Consider the following 17,620-nt stretch of genomic DNA (forward strand, 5'->3'; position numbering starts at 1 on the left):
CTATAGTATTTAATGTCTTTTTTATCTTTTACATGCATTTGCGAGCAAAGCAAATTTTAAAGTAAGTACAAATTTTAAAGCAAGTTGATTTTAATATGATGGTAAGTGTTGTGAATATAAACTCCAAAGAAACATGTTATGGGAGTTTAAAGAAGGACAGTGATACAAAAAGGATAAACTTAGATATTTATATATTATACAGCTTTACTAATTACTGTAGTATTAATCGTTCCAATTCTAATGTAATGTTACTGTAACTTATAAACTGATTTTAATTATTTAATTTTACTTTTAATGATTGTTAGTGGAAGTTATTTAACATGTAAGCTTGGATATACAGGTAAAGTAGCCAACTAACAGGTTAGTTAAGTATCCAAGTCAATTAATGAAAATTGAACAACAGAAATCTATACCACACAACCATCACAATTTTATCCACTGCTTTCCTCATGGTTGTCACTTGCTGCCAAGGAAACGGCTCTGTTTCACAAAACTGGTTTGGTATTCAATACAAGGTTAGTGTTTTCAAGGATTAAATCTCTGCGTGTCTCATTATTTTTTCCCACGTGATGCTAAGCAGATTTCTTAATGTTCCCAGAGTTAGATTGCCGTTTAGGTTTTGTGAAACCTCAGTTTTGTATGCACAGCGATCGCTCTGTGAGATTCCAGAGAATTCTTTAAAAAGTCTCAATGAAGGGTAGAGGGAAGGGGGTATGTTTTTACAAATGCCTGGCACTTGCTGAGAGCATTGACTTACAGGATATTCCTCTGGAGGTAAGTCAAGCAGTACTGTGATGTTCTTCTATTGATCTCTGATTCTTCTTGCCCTTGGGTATAACAACACTGAAGAATCAGTTATGATGGACAGTACAATGACCTTTCTTACAAAGCCATTTTCAATTAACTTTGATGCTGCACATAGGCTGGTTTATCCAATGTAACCTTAAGAATAACGGTCAAAATACATTTAAAAAATGTTTCTTGTGCTGAGCAAAATCAATGATTGAAGGAAGACCTAACCTGCAATACTTTGCTGTAAAAGAAATGGCATTGTAAATTGATTTGTATTTTTTTCCACTTATATTCACAACAAACAGCTTCTGCATTAATTGACACTGTTGTTATGTGTCACGTTATAATTTTGGCAACAGTTAAAATCAATCTTTTTGTTATCAGAATGGCTGCCATGATACAAAAGATAAAGATGAGAAACTTCAGGAGACCATGAGCTGTAACTTAGAAGGAAGTCATGCTAATACCATGAAGCTGGCTTGTATTGTACAGAACAAGGTATTCTCAGTTTATTGAATTAAACATATTTACCAAGTGTATGTATATTTACATAAATACATAAGACACACCCACACACTGACATATCATATATTTATATAATTAATAACATCTTTACAATATATATAAAAACAAGATCTGTTTCTCTATTGTTGATTTAATCTTTTAATACAAAATCTGTGGCTGAAGAGTAGCTTGACTTTTCACTCCATGGTGGCCCTTGGTTGGCTCTTTCTGTTTTGAGATGGTTGTCATAACACCATTGAAAGTGTCTGGCACACTTTGTGCCCATAGACCAGCTAGAGGGGTTGCTTTACCTGGGAACCAGCTGAACCCCAGAAGTCCCTAGGCAAATGTGGGCCATCCTCTAGGATACCCAGGAAACCCCAGTCCTAGTGACATAGTCAGATCTGAAGATCAGTGCTATAGGGCCCAACCTGCTCTGAACAGAGACTAAAGGGTTAAAGTATAATAAGAGTCACCATGGAAAGCCAACTGGTGTCTCCCATTGTTTAAAAGTATCATTTGAAAATTAGATTTGTCAAAATATGTTTTCCATATGTTTTTGTTGTCATTGTGATTAATATGGGTGTCATTTGTACTGGTGGCTTTGGAATTAGGAAAACTGGTCTGAACCAACAACAGGAACAATGTTTTATGTTCTTTACACTAATGATGATTTCCACTTGGCTGGAATTGAGTCAAACAAAGTACTTGTGTACAACAGCAATGTCTCCTTTCTCTGTACAGACTGAACACCTCCTGCCAAAAGATGTCCCAGGAAACAGAAGTCAGGAAATAAAACATTTTGTTAACAAGGAAACTGTAGTCTTTATGAGATCCAGTGCTACATCGCTCCCAGGTTGTGTAAATAAACATGATTAATGGTTGCAATTAATAAATTGCTGATCTTGTAGATGCAGGTGTTTTTCACAGGTTATTTTGGGTGATGGAGCACAGGTACTGTTACATTTAAGCATACCACATACTAAATACTAAAGTATTATTGTAACAACATTTGCAATTTTAGTGAAAACAAAATTTTAAAATGATTTAATTGCCTAAGATTTAACCTAGAATTAGTTTGTAATGTTTAATAAACCTTAATAAAGCTACTTAAATGAATAATTTGAATCTGTTCTTAGTCCAATGCTTTGTACATTAAATAATGTTTAATGTTTAAAATGGTAATAACTAGGTGTTGTTGGAATATATTATTTGGTAAATGCTTAAAGTATGCATTCAAGATATGCATGAACTTTTCTCCTAGAAGAACATAAGGAGGAAAACATAATAACCTTGAAGTCCCTAATTGGGATTATTGAGAAGTAGGACTATACTTTAGAAAATCACAGCAGCTCTCCTTGAATGCCTTTTTAAAACATCTGAGAATACAGTAGTTCCCCTGCTGTTCCCTATTGTGCAGCAAAGTCGTAATGGTTAAGTGTGTTTCATTCTAACCTTTTTCTGGCACCAGTCTGTGCTGACACGCTTGGCTTTCACATTCACTTACTACTCTTTGCTAGCAGGTTCTATTTCTCACTGAAGTTATCTTGCACCCTGGGTGCACAGTGTCTGTGTGCCGTGTTTTGTCCTTCTTTCAACATTTGCTGTGTCTGAAGGCTCAGTGTAGTCCTTGACAAATGTGACTGTCTCTCCTTAATGAGGATGAGCAAGCTAATGTGGCCCCACTCGTCGTGAAAATTCTATTACCACAGTTAACCGAATAGCAGTTGTTTAGGAAAATCTTCACAACACTTTATTTAGAAACCAGGACAGTTTCTCACATGAACACTTTTTTTTTTTTTTCTCTCCCCAGCAAAATACAAATAAACTGCTCTATGTCTGATTTAAAAAAAGTTATGTTGGAATAAAACTAGAGAGAAGTGATAGAACATATTCTAATAGCACCGTACATAGGAAAAGAATAAAAGGAACAATTGTACACATTCCTTAACAAACACTTCTTTTGCCCAGACGCAGAAAAGGCTACGCTGGTTCCTCGAGTGAGTTCTGAACAAAGTGCTTTACAAGAGCCGCTGCCCCAGGGTGGTGGAGAGAAGGTCCACTGCAGCAGAATTAGCACTCGAGAGACCGTGCAGGAATCGTTCCTGGAGCGCAGTATTGATCTTGGAGAAGAACAAGCCCTGGTAACAAATCCCAACCACTTTCTCCCAAAGAGCTTTTCAAATCCCTCTATAATCTCTGGCAAGGAAGCGGTAAATTAGGTGGTTTACAGTTCTGAATGGTGCTCTTCTGAGAATACATATATAAGAGACCTGAAACTTTTTAACTACCCTTCTTAAAGCAACAGAGGGCCAATTTCAAATTGTATTTATTTACGCAAACGGGACATATGTTGTGTTGCTTCTACAGGAAAATGCCTTTTTGAAGAAATTTGTTGTTGTTTAAGTGTGCATAAATACTTTTCCATCTGGTCATTTACCTTAAGTTCTCAACTTATTGTTCCAATGGCTAAAATGTTTCACATTCCACTAAGTAAAATATTTTACAGTTAACTGAGACTACATACATATCCATGAAGTGAATTAAAAAAAAAACGCAATGAAAACCTCTTACACTTCACATTCAAGCCACACACCTGTTCGTTGTGAATTGTAATTTGTCTTTGGCAAATATTTAATTGGCATTGTTGGCTGTACTTATGCTTTCTTTCTAAAGTGTGTCTTTTGTTCTTCTAGGCTTCACTTAAGATAAAGGAGTTGGAGAAAGAGATTTCTACGCTAATGGAAAGTTCTCACCAGACTGTGAGTTGCCTTCAAGATGAATTGAAAACAAAGACATTACGGTGGGATCAGGTGGGTTCATTTTTTCATTGGATTACATTGTAAATCACTCTGATGATTATTATTGCTTTTGCCATTTGCAAATAGATAGTGGCACCTTATAATTGGCAACCAGCTAGTTAAGTATGTACAGCTGCTTTCATGTAAAATTAAAATGCCCTTTAAACTGTCAATACTAATGATTATATTTCAAAAATGTTTTTAGTGATGACAGACACATTAGAAATGCTAAAAGATTATTCTTATTTATACTGAGGTTTCTCTTGGCTTGTAGTGCAAATGAGACTCAAAGGGCTCATAACTTAAGTGAATTAATTTGTCTCTGGATCATCTTAGTTGTCCGTGTTTGTACACTTTCTAGATCATCATAGACTGATGTCAGTTATCTAATTATGAAAAGAGACATTCCAGCTGGATGCAGTTTAAATAAATCGGTATATGTGTTGGCACGTATGTGTGTTAATCATTAAAGTAATGTATGCAAATCGAAACTTGTGAAAGTCACATTTATTGTTCAGTATATAAAATGAAATCTAAATGAATAAAAGGTCCCGACTCAAACGCAGAATCATGCCGAAAGTTTACATATTTACATTGTTTTTCCATCACTGTCTCTAATCATTTCGGCGATTTGGAGATTTAGTAACCAAGCTGAGGTGCGATACATTGATAAATGTGTTCAAATCTGAACTGAGAATAATTGGCTCTATATCTGTGTTATTTTTTCTAAATTGTCAGGTCAACACTGGGTCACTGGTTATAAATTATTTGAAACATTACTAAAGTAAAAGGAATGTGACAGATGTAATACCTAGTTTAAGTTATTATCTGTAGGAAAGAATAAAGCAGGTGCTAAATTGATCATGGGTGTGGTGGTCTTGAACTTGCTTGATAAAACTAAAATGGAAGTGAGGTGTGCCGTGCTCATCTGTACAAGAAGAGCATTTGTCGTTTCTCAAAATACAACCTAGAAAGCATCTTTTCTAACATTTTGTATGTTAAAATGTTTGACAATTAAATCTAAGTACATGTAAAATGTGACCAGGTTATCAACACACAAGTAATATTTACTTATTCAATATACTTTTTAAATGCATATACATTTATAAATGTGATGTCTTGCGAAAGTACTGAGCAATCGTAGGACAAATAGGACAAAAGGTGCAATCCTTGTCATCCTCAGCTTTGGCTTATGTTTTTTCCTACATAGCATGCCCGTTATTTACTTATTAATTTCCCGCCACACCACAGTTAATAAGGGTCAGTCTTGCAATTATTACGACAAGAAAAAATAAAAATGAAAAGCCTCTCTTGGTCATTGTTTGCCACAAGTTGAATCCATTAGCTGTCACTAGTGGAAGTAGACACCAGAGGCATAGAAATGCCAACATGTCAATTAGAAAAAGCCATGATTATAACAGTCATAATTTACCTTTCTTAAAAATACCCCACTATTGCAAACGTGTGTCAGGCAGGTTAAGTAGATTGACAAAGGGTAAATGATTCCTGAGTTTCATCAAGCTTTCATCATCTCTAGAAGGGTCTCAGTGAATTGGCTTAAACAATACGACCTGGAAATGAGTTCGTTTAAACACTGCTTTGTGTGCAAATAGAAGTTTGCTTAGCCAAGTTAAAATACTGAGCTAATGCCAGTGGAAGGTTGCTAGCTAATATATCCTGTGAATGTACTCCCCTGGACTTCACTTTAAACAGCCGATACGTATGACATGAAAAGTGAATTTAAGTAAGGCAGGTGTTCAATAACTCTCTTTTACATGGACCTTTTTCATGTTGTTTCTTTTTAAAAATAAGACAATTGTTTTGTGCATCCTTTCAGCATATTTCAGTTAGTTGGACTGTAATTTATTTTCTATAAACAGGAGAGAAAACTTCTTCTGCTACAGATAAAAGAGGCTCAGGCTCAGAACAGCTTTCAAAGGCCATCTTCAGACTGCCGTCATCTTCCGGTAAGAGTCCTTTAAAGACAACCGATTTAAAGTCCTGTTTGGCTTCAGACAAAATTAAAGTGTTCTTCAGTTACATTTCATTTTTATTCCACCTATTTCAGTAAAAAATAAGAATCCTTGTTGCTTGCAGTTTCCCCAGATGTAATAAGACTTCAGAATAAAGACCTAATGGATTTAACAGAAAATACATGTTGTTATACAGCCCTCCCATAAGAAAAGCAAAAAATCTACAGTCTGAGTATTAACGTGTGTGTCTGCTGCAAACACGCAGATCATTTACAACAGGAACAAAACCGTATTTTTTATTCTTATTGTCAGTGTATTGGATTTTGTTCTCAGGGAGAAAAGCAGACGTATGGTGTATATATGTATTTAATAGAAAATCAAAATAATTCCCCTTTGTGTGTTTCCCAATGCAATACTTAACACGTGCAGCCAATCTCTCTGACATTAGAAAGTTTTGGGATAATTAATATGTCGCAAGCTTCAGAAACAACTATTTTTTTTCCTAGCCTTGTTTAACTCTAATAAGCTGAAGCCACTAAGTGAATTGTGTGAGTCTGATATCACAACTAGCATGATCAATGACTTTGTTGCAGAGGTCCCAGGATAAGACGGAGCCCAGTGTCCACCCGTTGGCAGATGATGAATCCGCACAATCAACACATGCTGTCAAAGTAATGAACACCCTTTAAATCATCATTTCTCTTCTACTCCAAAAACAAGGGGAAAGCAAACATCAGTAATTGCCGCTCTAGACCACAGCTGAAAAAGTGCATGTTTTTACACATTTATTTTTTTCCTGAAGTACGAGACCGATATTGCCAGCATTCGTTAATACCATGTTCAGATGTAGTAACATACATAGCATCCAATAATCTAATTTGTATCCCACATCTATCTGCAGCTTATGTAAAAGCAAAATCAGGATTCTAACATGAATAATAATACATATATTTGGAGGAAAGTGCTATTATTTTAGGTTCTACATCTTCCAAGACATGGTTGTCAATTCTTATTTAGGTTTAGGGGGTTATATTGGATTCAACTTCCCTGTCATATATCTTGCTTAACTAAAAGAAAATCACAGGCGTGATAAAGACTATATAAATCTCCCTATATGTATACATTTACCCTAGTAGGCCTGGAATAATTTCACAGAGGTGTTAAGAAGATATGTCTGCATCCAAATAACAGCCCAGGTTACCAGAGGAGTCTGGGTGCAAAATGTCTAACTGACATGTATTCCTCTGGGGTGAAACAGTGAGACCGAGTTACATGTACCTTCTGTGCACAACCTTAGGAGGGTCAGTGTAAGTGTCAGAGCGTTTTTCAGTGCCTATCTGTTAAAAAAGCATAGGCACGAATATCCAATTGCTTATTTCTTATCTATAGAAAAACAAAGGTCTTTATATTAATAATAAAACGAAGATTTAAGTGTAACCTGATTTAGTAAAAGCATTTGTTTCATTTGTATAAAAAATGGCAGGGAACTGCCTGGACTTTCTCTGTGCTGCATAGGGGCACAAGGAGACGCCTTGAGGCCTATTAAATCCTCCTATAACTATAACCAGTAAGGGCTCTGTTATCTAAGGATTTGCTACAAAGAATCCATATTACTCTTAAGATAAATGACCACGCACCTTGGGGCAGAGGAGTATTTCATAGTCTGTAATTCAGGTTTCTCTCATATATTTGTATTATCATCGCTGGTTCCCTAATGTCTGGATCTTTGCAGTTTAACTATTACTCACTCACTCAAGGGGTATGAACTCTTTTTAAGAGACCTTATACATGAGCATACAATATGATATAGAATTTGGGAAATAAGCAATCAGCAAGCAATAAGCTTTTGTATCATTAAAAATGTGATTGCTAAGCTATAATAATTTGATTTCATTTTTTAAATTTGATTTATCATCATGTTAAAACAACAACTATGGTATCTTACATCTTAGGGTATCGCAGAGGACTTTATGTGAAATGTACAGTTGTGAAACTTAATGTTACACTGGTTGAGGCTTGAGAGTGAGCCAACACAACTCTAGTGTGCCTAATGTCTGGTAAGAACATTCCAGTAGCTAAAAAGAGTGTGTATTTAGGCTCACACAGAAAGTTACATGAAGGAAGCCCTACATATATCAAATCAAGATGACATTAAGCAAAATCTGCAGATTTCAAAGTAAAATGTTTAATATGTGCTATGGCAATATTTCAAAATAGTTAAATGGAAAATGTAACCAATATAAAAGAAGACTATAATACAGCCATTACAGTTCAGTACAGCGTCAAGCTAATGTTGCATGCCATTGAAAAGCTGGATGTCAAAGGTCCTTTACAGAAGAAACATGAACTTTTGTGCATTTATTTCCTGAACGTTTGCAAATAACTATACCTACAAGGAAGTGAGAAGCAGAAGCATGATTTGTACCAGGTTCTCCAAACTGAATAGAACTGTGTAGAACTGATTGACTGAGGGGAGGGATTGTAGGTTGAATAAATGTTATATATTTATTCTCCAGGATACGTTATCAGTGTACAGGAATTTGACTGCTATACAAATAAAGATTGATCTGCTTGTTTATTTGTACTTTACCGTTTTTATAGAGGTATTAACAACATACAATAAAATGCCTTCTTTTCAATCTGTTTGTGATTTTATTAATAAACAACTGTTTGTCTTGACAAATGGGATAGTCGATTTTCCCTAGATTGTGATCTGGTTAATGCGGACTTTCCTTGTTAGGGTGTGATTGGATGTTTTTTTCTGTACATCTGGTTCAATCATGCAGTATGGAAATGCTTCCTAATTGTGTACCTTACAGTACAGGAGAACAAGTAATTTTGGCCTAGCAAAATCAAAATTAAGCTACTGTATTTTATTTTTTCTCACTCTGTTTAAACTTCAGTCTGACGCAGGCAACCTCAGTGAACAGCCAAACCAGGATTTTCTGGTGCCTAAAGGATCACGTGACGATCCATCAGAAAATCCAAAAACGGAACACGTGTCTTTGCATTCCCAAGGTATTGTACTCACATCAACAGTAGGAGACATAAACTGAAATAAAAGGCAAGACACTATCTCATGCTAGGCATCTTACTCTTATGCACGGCTTAGGAAAAATGTACAGTCTGATAACATGAAACAAAGCATTTGAACACTTTTGTGGCATTAAGGTTTAAACATGCATGAGTCTGCTACTTCATAAAATAAAATAAAACATAAAATATATAAACATATAATTATATTGACACAAAATGTGGGTATGTGTATTTCTTCTTTATGTGCAGACAGAGATACCCAATAGGAATGCAGATTAATTAATGTGTATTACCCAGTTTAAAATCTGTGTGCCTGTTTTTAAAGCTAATGGATCAGAAGAATTTATGATGGGGAAGGATTGGCCCATTTCTGTGAACATCACCTCCAATGTGAATCACTGTTGGATGAAGGACAAGTTTCATCAGCTCTATGCAAATATTTTACACTTCAAAGATGCCATTATCAACATGTTGTTAAGCAAAGGTAGTGAAAACCAGTTATCATGCATCTTCTCAATTATTTAGGGACATAAACAAAATAATGCAAGTAATGTACTTATAATTAAAATATATACTTGAAATATGCAGTAAATAGAAACTGATCTAATTACTCTTGATAGATCAGCATATGTACAATGATAATCTTGTATATTTTTTCATTTAGATTTATTTGTGTTGAAAGAAAACCTAAACATTTTCTTTGCAAAATACATTTTTCACCTCAGCATGTGCTTGTGTGTGTGTTCACTGTTAATGCCGAGTCATGAAATATCATTTTTAATATGTTATGATATGTAGGGACATACAATATGTAGGTTTATACAATTAACAATCTCCTTCAGTAGCTGAGTGTAGGACCTATAGGCATTCTCAGGATTCTTATTTTATTTGATGACAATACCCATTCCTGTACAGTTTTTTTTTTTTTTTTTTTTTGCTTTTGCTTTATTATTATTATTTTATTTTATTTATTTATTTATTTATTTATTTATTAGCAGACGCCCTTATCCAGGATGACTTACAAAATAAGTGCAATACAAATTGTTGTCCAATCTTGAAACTTTAAGAACACTTACTGTATAAGTAATTCAAGTGTTTTTGACATTAAGTCAATATTACAGACACTAACACATACAAATGTATCTCAGCACAGATAGGGTCAGTCATATCTTCAAACAATTAGGAAAGCATATCAGCATTGATGGTTCAGTTGTCCAAAACATTCCATTTCATGAATTGCAAATATTGCCGTGAAGACCCATTATTGTAATATAAAATATGCATAGCTTAAATGTGAGATTATTTTATCATTGACGGATAACTTAATTCTACATTATTTGTTTTTAATTATTATTAATGAATCCTTTCAGGAATGGTGCCTTCTGCTGAACTGTTTCGAGATATTTCAGTGGTGGACCACAGACCTGAAATAAATGTTCTCGACCAGATGGCCAGCAGTAGCCAGTGTATCCTTCACGAAGCTCTGACAGGTAGGAGTGAAGGAAAGCATCGAGCCAAGGCTCCAATAGAGAATCTGCCAGAGAACACTCCCAAAATAGTTATCATTTACTGTCATGGCACATCATTATTAAGGTCTGAAAAGCAGAAAGACAAAGATAAAGGGAGACAGCACTGAAATGGAAGAGCTTAGATGCAAAACGCTATATATGGCAGTCAAAACTAAGCTACCGATGGCAAACTCTCCTTTCCATTCAACATTTGCTTTTATTTAACACACGCTGCATGAAAACACGATCTGAACTGTAGCCACAAGATTATTAATGCATACCAGTTTCATTCATTGACAATATGTATCTATATCATGCATAATTGTTCCATTGAAATTAAATTAAACATTATTTTTAATGGAATAAGTAGCGATCAATGGCCATGAAATGCAAGGATTACAATATGTAAGCTATCATATGCATAACACTATTCCGAAAGTGCAGACAGTGTTGGGGTGTGCTACCTAACACAGTAACATTATACTTTGTCAACGTTAACCCCTATGAAATTACTCTGTATGAAGGGTATCCATTGATAAATAAACTGGAATGGTATGAGAGATTAGTGAAGAGACAGGACATGTTTTTGTCAGCTAATGGATTCACTCTTCAGGCCTGTACAGTCTAGTTTAACTGGCGCTTATCCTCTTAAGACTATTTTAGAATGGAAATTAGAACTCATGTCTGTCTCAGCTGAGAGCGATAGCTTATGTTATGATAGTAACAACTCCACAAGAATGCTAATTGGTTACATGTGATGTAACTATTCAAGTCTTTAGCACCTTGTTAAATTGTAATGGAAAAGACACATCCACGTCTCTCTCGGATGGACTCTCTCATGGAAAAGCCAGTGTGAGCTTGATGAACTCGATGCCAGATGACACCAGCCGCGGACCCTTGTCAGGAGATGGGCTGAGCACTGCTGATGGGTCCTCCCCTGTCATGGAGAGTCTAACAAAGATGGAGCTGGAAAACCAGATAGAACAGATGTAAGACCTTTTACATTTGTACTACAGTACTGTATATTTAACGTTTGATTAGGTGATAACTCCTTTAAATGTATGGAATTAACTCGTCAGTCTTACAGTATAGCCAGTATTGACATGCACTAATGGCATTAGAGGTTTAAAACAAATGTTATCAACATGCTACTTATTGTGTATTTGGTGCAGGAAGAGAGAACTTCTTATGAAATCCAGACTCCATCATGAGGAATGGCAGTACAACACACGTCCATTGCCTGAAATGGAGCAACACGTACACTTCGTACAGAAGGTATGATTATGAAAATGTAAATCCAAATTAAATTAACAAATTACTGGTGAAATTCAGAGAGTAATTCACTTGACCAATGACTTCATGAGTTGTTTCTTTATCTGTCATTGAAGGAATGATCTGCAAATAACTGTTTCATTAGTACAATATCTTTCAACATAGTCACAAACACATTTTCATGAACGTGAATTAACTTTGGCTTATTCTTCAGTTTATCTTTCTTCATGCGTTGAAGGTATACTGGAAAAAATTATAAATAAATAAATAAATATAGATGCATTAAACATCTTACCTTACAACTTGTTTCCACTCCCCTCCTCTTAAGTAGTAAATGCAAAGTGCTGAAGCCGGGCTCTGCTCAGTTGTATCCACACTCCAGATATATGTGTCAGAAAAGAGAAATTTCATATAATCTTTCATGTACTGCCAAACTGAAATGAGAAGAATGCATGTCTCCAGTTGTTTGATGTTATTCAGGAGATTCATAAAAACAGCCAAATTATAGGGGCTCTGATGTATTGCAGTGATTTGTGTATTTTGCATGATGGCATTGCACAGTATTCTGAAAAAAAAAAAAAAACAACAACTTGTATTTGTGTATTTATTTTCAGTATGTTCTTTATTTTGTGTTCTGTATGAGAAGAGTAATGTAATTTCTTCTATTTTTACCCCTATTTGAAAAGGAGCTGAATAATGTGATGGAGGCTCAGCATCTCTCCAGGCAGCAACAAACTGAAGCCTCTCATACTGACAATAACAAGCAAGAGTCTGTGATTTTATTTTCAAGGCCTGACATTGAACAAAACATAAGAGTTTTAAAAAAATGTCTCACCGCTGGGAGACTCCCTGTGGAAAACTACGAGGTGAGATGGAAAGTACTTCTGTGTCCCTGAGACGTGAATGACTTCTCAAAGAAACCCCATACTTGCCTTTTAAATTTAAGCAGCACAGATTGAAGCTATTAATAAATATTGTATGTGGTAATGGAGGGATTTAGGGCCCAAATTAAATAGTTTCAATATCTGCTTTTTCTGTCTGCTTTGCAATTGTTCATTCGGGTTTGCTGCTCTTTTTAAACACCTTTTTCTGTGAATGTCTCATTGGAAACAGATTGTGTTTCATAACGCGTCAGTGGTGTTTTCTCAACAGAGTGCCTCCCAGGCCATGGCAGAGTATGCCAGGCTTCAGAGAGTGAGGCTGCGGCAGCTCGTGAAGCAATACTCACAGCATGTTACCTTGAGAGAGGCCAAAAAATGCCTCAGTCAGACTACTGAGGTTCCTGAGCCAGAAGAACTGGAGACGTTCAAAAGAATAGATCAGCTTCATAAAAAGGTAATCCACCCCAGCCTCACTGTGCTTTGTACGTCTTGGGAAGTCGTAATAAACCATTGGGAAGAAACGGCATATACTGCACACCCCTGCAGGAATCCCCTTAGAAGCTGGAGATTTCAGTAGGAATCCCATCTGGAAGTCTTGCTGTGTCTGAAATGAGGTTCCCAGACAAAAAGTATAGGTATTGAATCTGCCATGCCCTTTTAACGTTAATATTAAACAATTTTAATAAATGTTAGCTCATGAGCTCCTGTGGACAATTTCCTGTGGACGCCATTAATCTAGGCTGCTGACACCCTCTGGTAAGTGTCAAGTAAGTACCCAAAAATGTGTGTATTCTTTGTGTACCTTATTACACATAATCTCAGTGTTTGCAAATAAATGGTACCTAACGGTAAGGCCTGACAATATATGTGTTATTATTTTCTTCAAGGACAATACATTTATAAGCATTTAGCCCGAACAAGAAAATAATGTTTTTTTTGTTGTTGTTGTTTATTTGATTTATTTTTATTAGAAAATGGATGCTTGGACCCTGCAGGCCCTGGAGTTCTCAGAACTCAGAGCACACCTTGCTGAAACAATGATTAGCAGGTTAAGTGATATAGAAGAAGAATCTGGACTGTTTTTAGTGAAGCCAGTGGTCTCATGGAAGGGGAGGTGGGTGATCTACAGTGATGCATCCTTCTTATGTAAGGCCTGAGTTTAATCACGTCTTTGACCCATCTGCCAATTGCAAATTACATACTTACTTTTTGCCAGTAGCTTCTTGCTTCTACTCAGTGTAAACTTGTATTCTGGTAATGAGTTTGTGATATGCAGTTGTTGGGTGGATGGAAACTGCTTTATTCTGCGCCTCTTTTGTTGTATCAAAGTGTAAACGTCTGCTGAGGAGTGTTTAGCAATTCATACAGCAGTTCTGGAGAAATATTTAGAGATTACCTTTTCTATTAATTAGACATTCTTTTCTGTAGCATTTCTCCTCTGTAATGGATGTGTATTTCACAGTTAATTTATCTCTAATGCTGGAACTGTCAGTGATTTTATTTGTGTAACAAAAAAAACTTCAGAATTTAAATCATTTGGTGGAATGAAGTTGTTTCTTTGTTTTTGAGGCCTAAGACAATGTGCTTTAAAGTCAGTACACGTCGTCGGCATCCTGTGAGGAGAGGAAAAACACTAAAAGTACCAGTGCCTTCATTCAATATGATTGATCAATCAACTGAGCCTAATGAGAAGATCTCTCCGGCCCAGGTACTTTAATACATTAAAAATGTTTCAATATTTCATAAAGGACATATTATATGACTAAGGGGCAGGTTGTCAAACATACAAACATAAGAGTGTTGCAACAACAACAACAACAAAATCTACATTTGAGCCAATACAGTGGATGTTATTAATGTAATATTGAGGTATATTAAGAGTTAGGCCCGGACTAAATTAGTTTTTTCTCTGGTGACAAGCAAGCTAACACCTCTCTGCACAGTATATTTTTTCACATTCAACTCAAGTCTGCAGACAATATTCTATGAAACTCACCATTCTAAGTGACCTGTCTGAGTCTAAGGGCAGGTGTCCGCAACCCACGGATGATTCTGACCACAGTCAAACGGGAGAGTAGTGTGTGGGCCCTGCCGCCATGAATACCTCTCTGGCTGTGCAGATAACTGAGGTCATGTGTTCAGAAATGCCCTGCCTGAATGTGTTCTTCCTCTGCGGTAGGTTTACTTTGAGTTAGATCAAAATGCAGTTATTTGTATCACACCTACTTTTAGAAGTTTTGAGCACTTGAGCTCCCTATGCTATCCATGCTACACCATTAACAAACACACACCAGCACATGTATTGCAAGTTAACACCTGATTTGTGATGTGTTTCTTACTGCTGAACAGAAGATATGAACTGAATTTACTTTTTTTTTCCTTTCAGCCTGCTGAGTGCTTGACAAAGAGCTTTTTTGAAAGTGCTGCTTGTCCTGTAGCAAACCACGGCTCTTCACTTCTCCCCTCTGGTAGATATATTCAGAGATTTTGGGAAGTCGATAAGACCCAGTTGTCGCATCGCTACCCTTGTGCTAAAGTTCGGCGTCCTAGTTTGCCCAGAATTCTTGAACTCGACCTGCAGAGAGTGCTGGTTCCACAGCAGAGGCCTTGGTAAGAATCAAGGTTCATATATAGACAGATCCTGAAAGCACAGTAGGTTCAGGTCATTCAAACATAGTGTTTCTTATTTGTATTTATTCTATTTGTGTTAACTGCAGTATCCCCCTGGAGATGCCATCTTCTCAAGGCTTAAGAACTAGAAACAATACAAGGACGTTCTTCACAGTGAAGCATTCATGCCCTTTAAGTGCCCCTCCAGTGCATTATTATCGTAACTCCACCGGTAACTGCCTTCCTGATCTCAACATGAGAAACATATCACCATTTGCACCCAGATCATCGCCTGAAGGTAAATGCACTTTCGCCATCTCTTCATTGTGTTCAGAAACTAAATAGTCTGTACTCGTTTTTAGACGAGTAGGCTGCAATACACTTTTTCTGTTGAAAAATAGCAGAACCAACAATTCTATGACTCTATAAGAATCCAGATGATCTTTATATTAGACCTTAAGATCTAATTATTTATCTACGCATTTATATATGTCAGAGACAAAAATCTATTCCTAACACTAGCTGCATTTTACATTGCAATTTATTTTAAATGTCAGGGCTGTCTTTTTCAATTGGGTGAAATTAGACTGTACAACAGGAAGTCTGAGTATTGAGCACTTTTTTATGTATACATACACTTTTTGGCTTACATTTGCTTGTATGTAATGCATTGTCCACATAGTACGAGTTGCGGATACAAATTTATCATCTACATAGCACGCTACTTTTCCTCATAATGATGAACTAGATTTCTCATACGCGTATTGTTCTTGGAGTATAACACAATGTTTATTTTTGCTGTATTTGCTCTCTAGATAACCACAGGGAGTACACTGAGCAGCATGTCGTCACAGCCAAGCAATCTTTTCAACCTCTTAAGAGATTCTGTAACTCGGCACCAGTAGGAACCAGTTTCACCAAAGCAAGCTGTATGTAATTAAAAATAAGATTGAACAGTTTAGAAGACATTAAAAATAAATTACTGTATCTATCAAAGTACACATTTCTGTTGAAATCTCATTAGTGGATTGCACATTTGATATATTTTTTATTGCAGGAAAAAGTAGATTTGTGTTTTTTTACAGTAATCATAATGCTTTTTTATTTATTAATTGGAAACTGTAGTTCCACTAGCAAACAAAGAGCTTTCTTTTTTATTTTCAGTTATCATTTACAGCTTTTTTATACATTATATATAAATATGGACTTCCTTAAGGTCATTTGTTTGAATCCCAAGGTTAAACACAGCCTAGATAAGCTGTTTGGTTCAGTGAGAAGTGGTGTTTAACTGATGAATGAAATCTACTCGGGCTTTTGTCTGTCTCATATCTGTTATCTTTCCCCCCACCTGAAATCACCTGGAAATGTAACTGCAATGGATCTACACATTACAGATGCAATGTTTGAAATATTTTGCTTCATTCACTATGATGACACAACATTTAACTTCATCATAAGGTCTTATGTTACACCACCCCCTGGTTATATGTAAATAAATATTCACATTCCCTTCGGTGTCAGTTTCTTTATTATTCTCCACAATCTGAGACCTGTAACATTAGGTTAGTTTTCATTCTTCTGTGAAGGTCATCCCAACATATTTTAGTGGGATTAAGGTCAGGTTTCTTTGAAGATGAGTGCATCAATTCCAGAACCTGTTGTTGTTTTATTCTCATTTAAGTAATTTAGGTGGAGTGCGAATGCATTAAGGGCCATTAGCATGCTGGGAAAATAAAACCTTCCCTCCCAAGTCCTCTTCCTCAGGGAGTTGCATAATGCTGAAACATGGACGGAGAGTTTGTGTACAAATGTGTCTTCTATTCTTGATATATCTCGTTAGTGTGCTGGCAAAACAAAACCAAACATGCAAGCTACCACTTCCAGACTGTCAATACGGCACATTTTGACAATAGGCCCATGCCTGCTATCTGATCACATTTTCCTCTTGGAGCTGAAAAGTGCAAGTGTTGTTGTATGTGTCCGTAATACTTTTTATTTGGTTTGTTTTTAAATCTTTGTGGATTATGTATTTTCTCCTCAAATGGAAATTAATATTTTAAATAAGGCAGTGCTTTAACTGCACAGTAGTTGTCCTATTGTGTGTAGGAGTTTAATTATAACTGTAGATCTAAAAAAATAAAATAAAAAAAAACAGGTGTGGAGTTCTCCTGCTTTCTGTTTGCTTCTAATCTAAAAGCCCCTCCAAAGTGATATAATAATAAATGTTCCTGTACACATGTGGT

At 36.0% G+C, this 17,620-nt stretch overlaps 2 protein-coding genes across 2 annotated transcripts in view; both read left to right on the forward strand.

The window, feature by feature from the left end:
- The window catches only part of LOC136755286 (cingulin-like), a 33,197-nt gene extending 23,825 nt beyond the window's left edge, over positions 1-9,372 (forward strand). Inside the window, exons 11-18 of the mRNA XM_066711755.1 lie at positions 1,177-1,290; positions 2,041-2,152; positions 3,268-3,440; positions 3,993-4,109; positions 5,978-6,064; positions 6,664-6,741; positions 8,974-9,088; positions 9,356-9,372. Of these exons, the coding sequence (XP_066567852.1) occupies positions 1,177-1,290; positions 2,041-2,152; positions 3,268-3,440; positions 3,993-4,109; positions 5,978-6,064; positions 6,664-6,741; positions 8,974-9,088; positions 9,356-9,372 (813 nt within the window). The remainder of the gene's footprint in view (positions 1-1,176; positions 1,291-2,040; positions 2,153-3,267; positions 3,441-3,992; positions 4,110-5,977; positions 6,065-6,663; positions 6,742-8,973; positions 9,089-9,355) is intronic.
- Positions 9,373-9,434: 62 nt separating this feature from the next.
- On the forward strand, positions 9,435-16,885 carry LOC136754993 (uncharacterized). The gene is made up of 11 exons (XM_066711326.1): positions 9,435-9,590; positions 10,477-10,596; positions 11,387-11,603; positions 11,787-11,889; positions 12,573-12,752; positions 13,039-13,221; positions 13,739-13,881; positions 14,337-14,475; positions 15,154-15,377; positions 15,485-15,675; positions 16,193-16,885. Exons 1-11 carry the CDS (start codon positions 9,452-9,454, stop codon positions 16,312-16,314), a joined length of 1,761 nt encoding a protein of 586 aa, XP_066567423.1. The 5' UTR covers positions 9,435-9,451; the 3' UTR covers positions 16,315-16,885.
- Positions 16,886-17,620: the final 735 nt, after the last annotated feature.

Source organism: Amia ocellicauda, chromosome 8 (assembly GCF_036373705.1).
Source record: "Amia ocellicauda isolate fAmiCal2 chromosome 8, fAmiCal2.hap1, whole genome shotgun sequence".
In the NCBI taxonomy this organism is placed as follows: Eukaryota; Metazoa; Chordata; class Actinopteri; order Amiiformes; family Amiidae; genus Amia; species Amia ocellicauda.

Bases quoted from the DNA above. Each gene is read 5' to 3' on its own strand.
- LOC136754993 (XM_066711326.1), top strand. From the start codon at position 9,452: ATGATGGGGAAGGATTGGCCCATTTCTGTGAACATCACCTCCAATGTG. The intron at 9,591-10,476 runs GTAGTGAAAACC...GAATCCTTTCAG, and splicing joins CAACATGTTGTTAAGCAAAG to GAATGGTGCCTTCTGCTGAA. The intron at 14,476-15,153 runs GTACTTTAATAC...TTTTCCTTTCAG, and splicing joins AGAAGATCTCTCCGGCCCAG to CCTGCTGAGTGCTTGACAAA.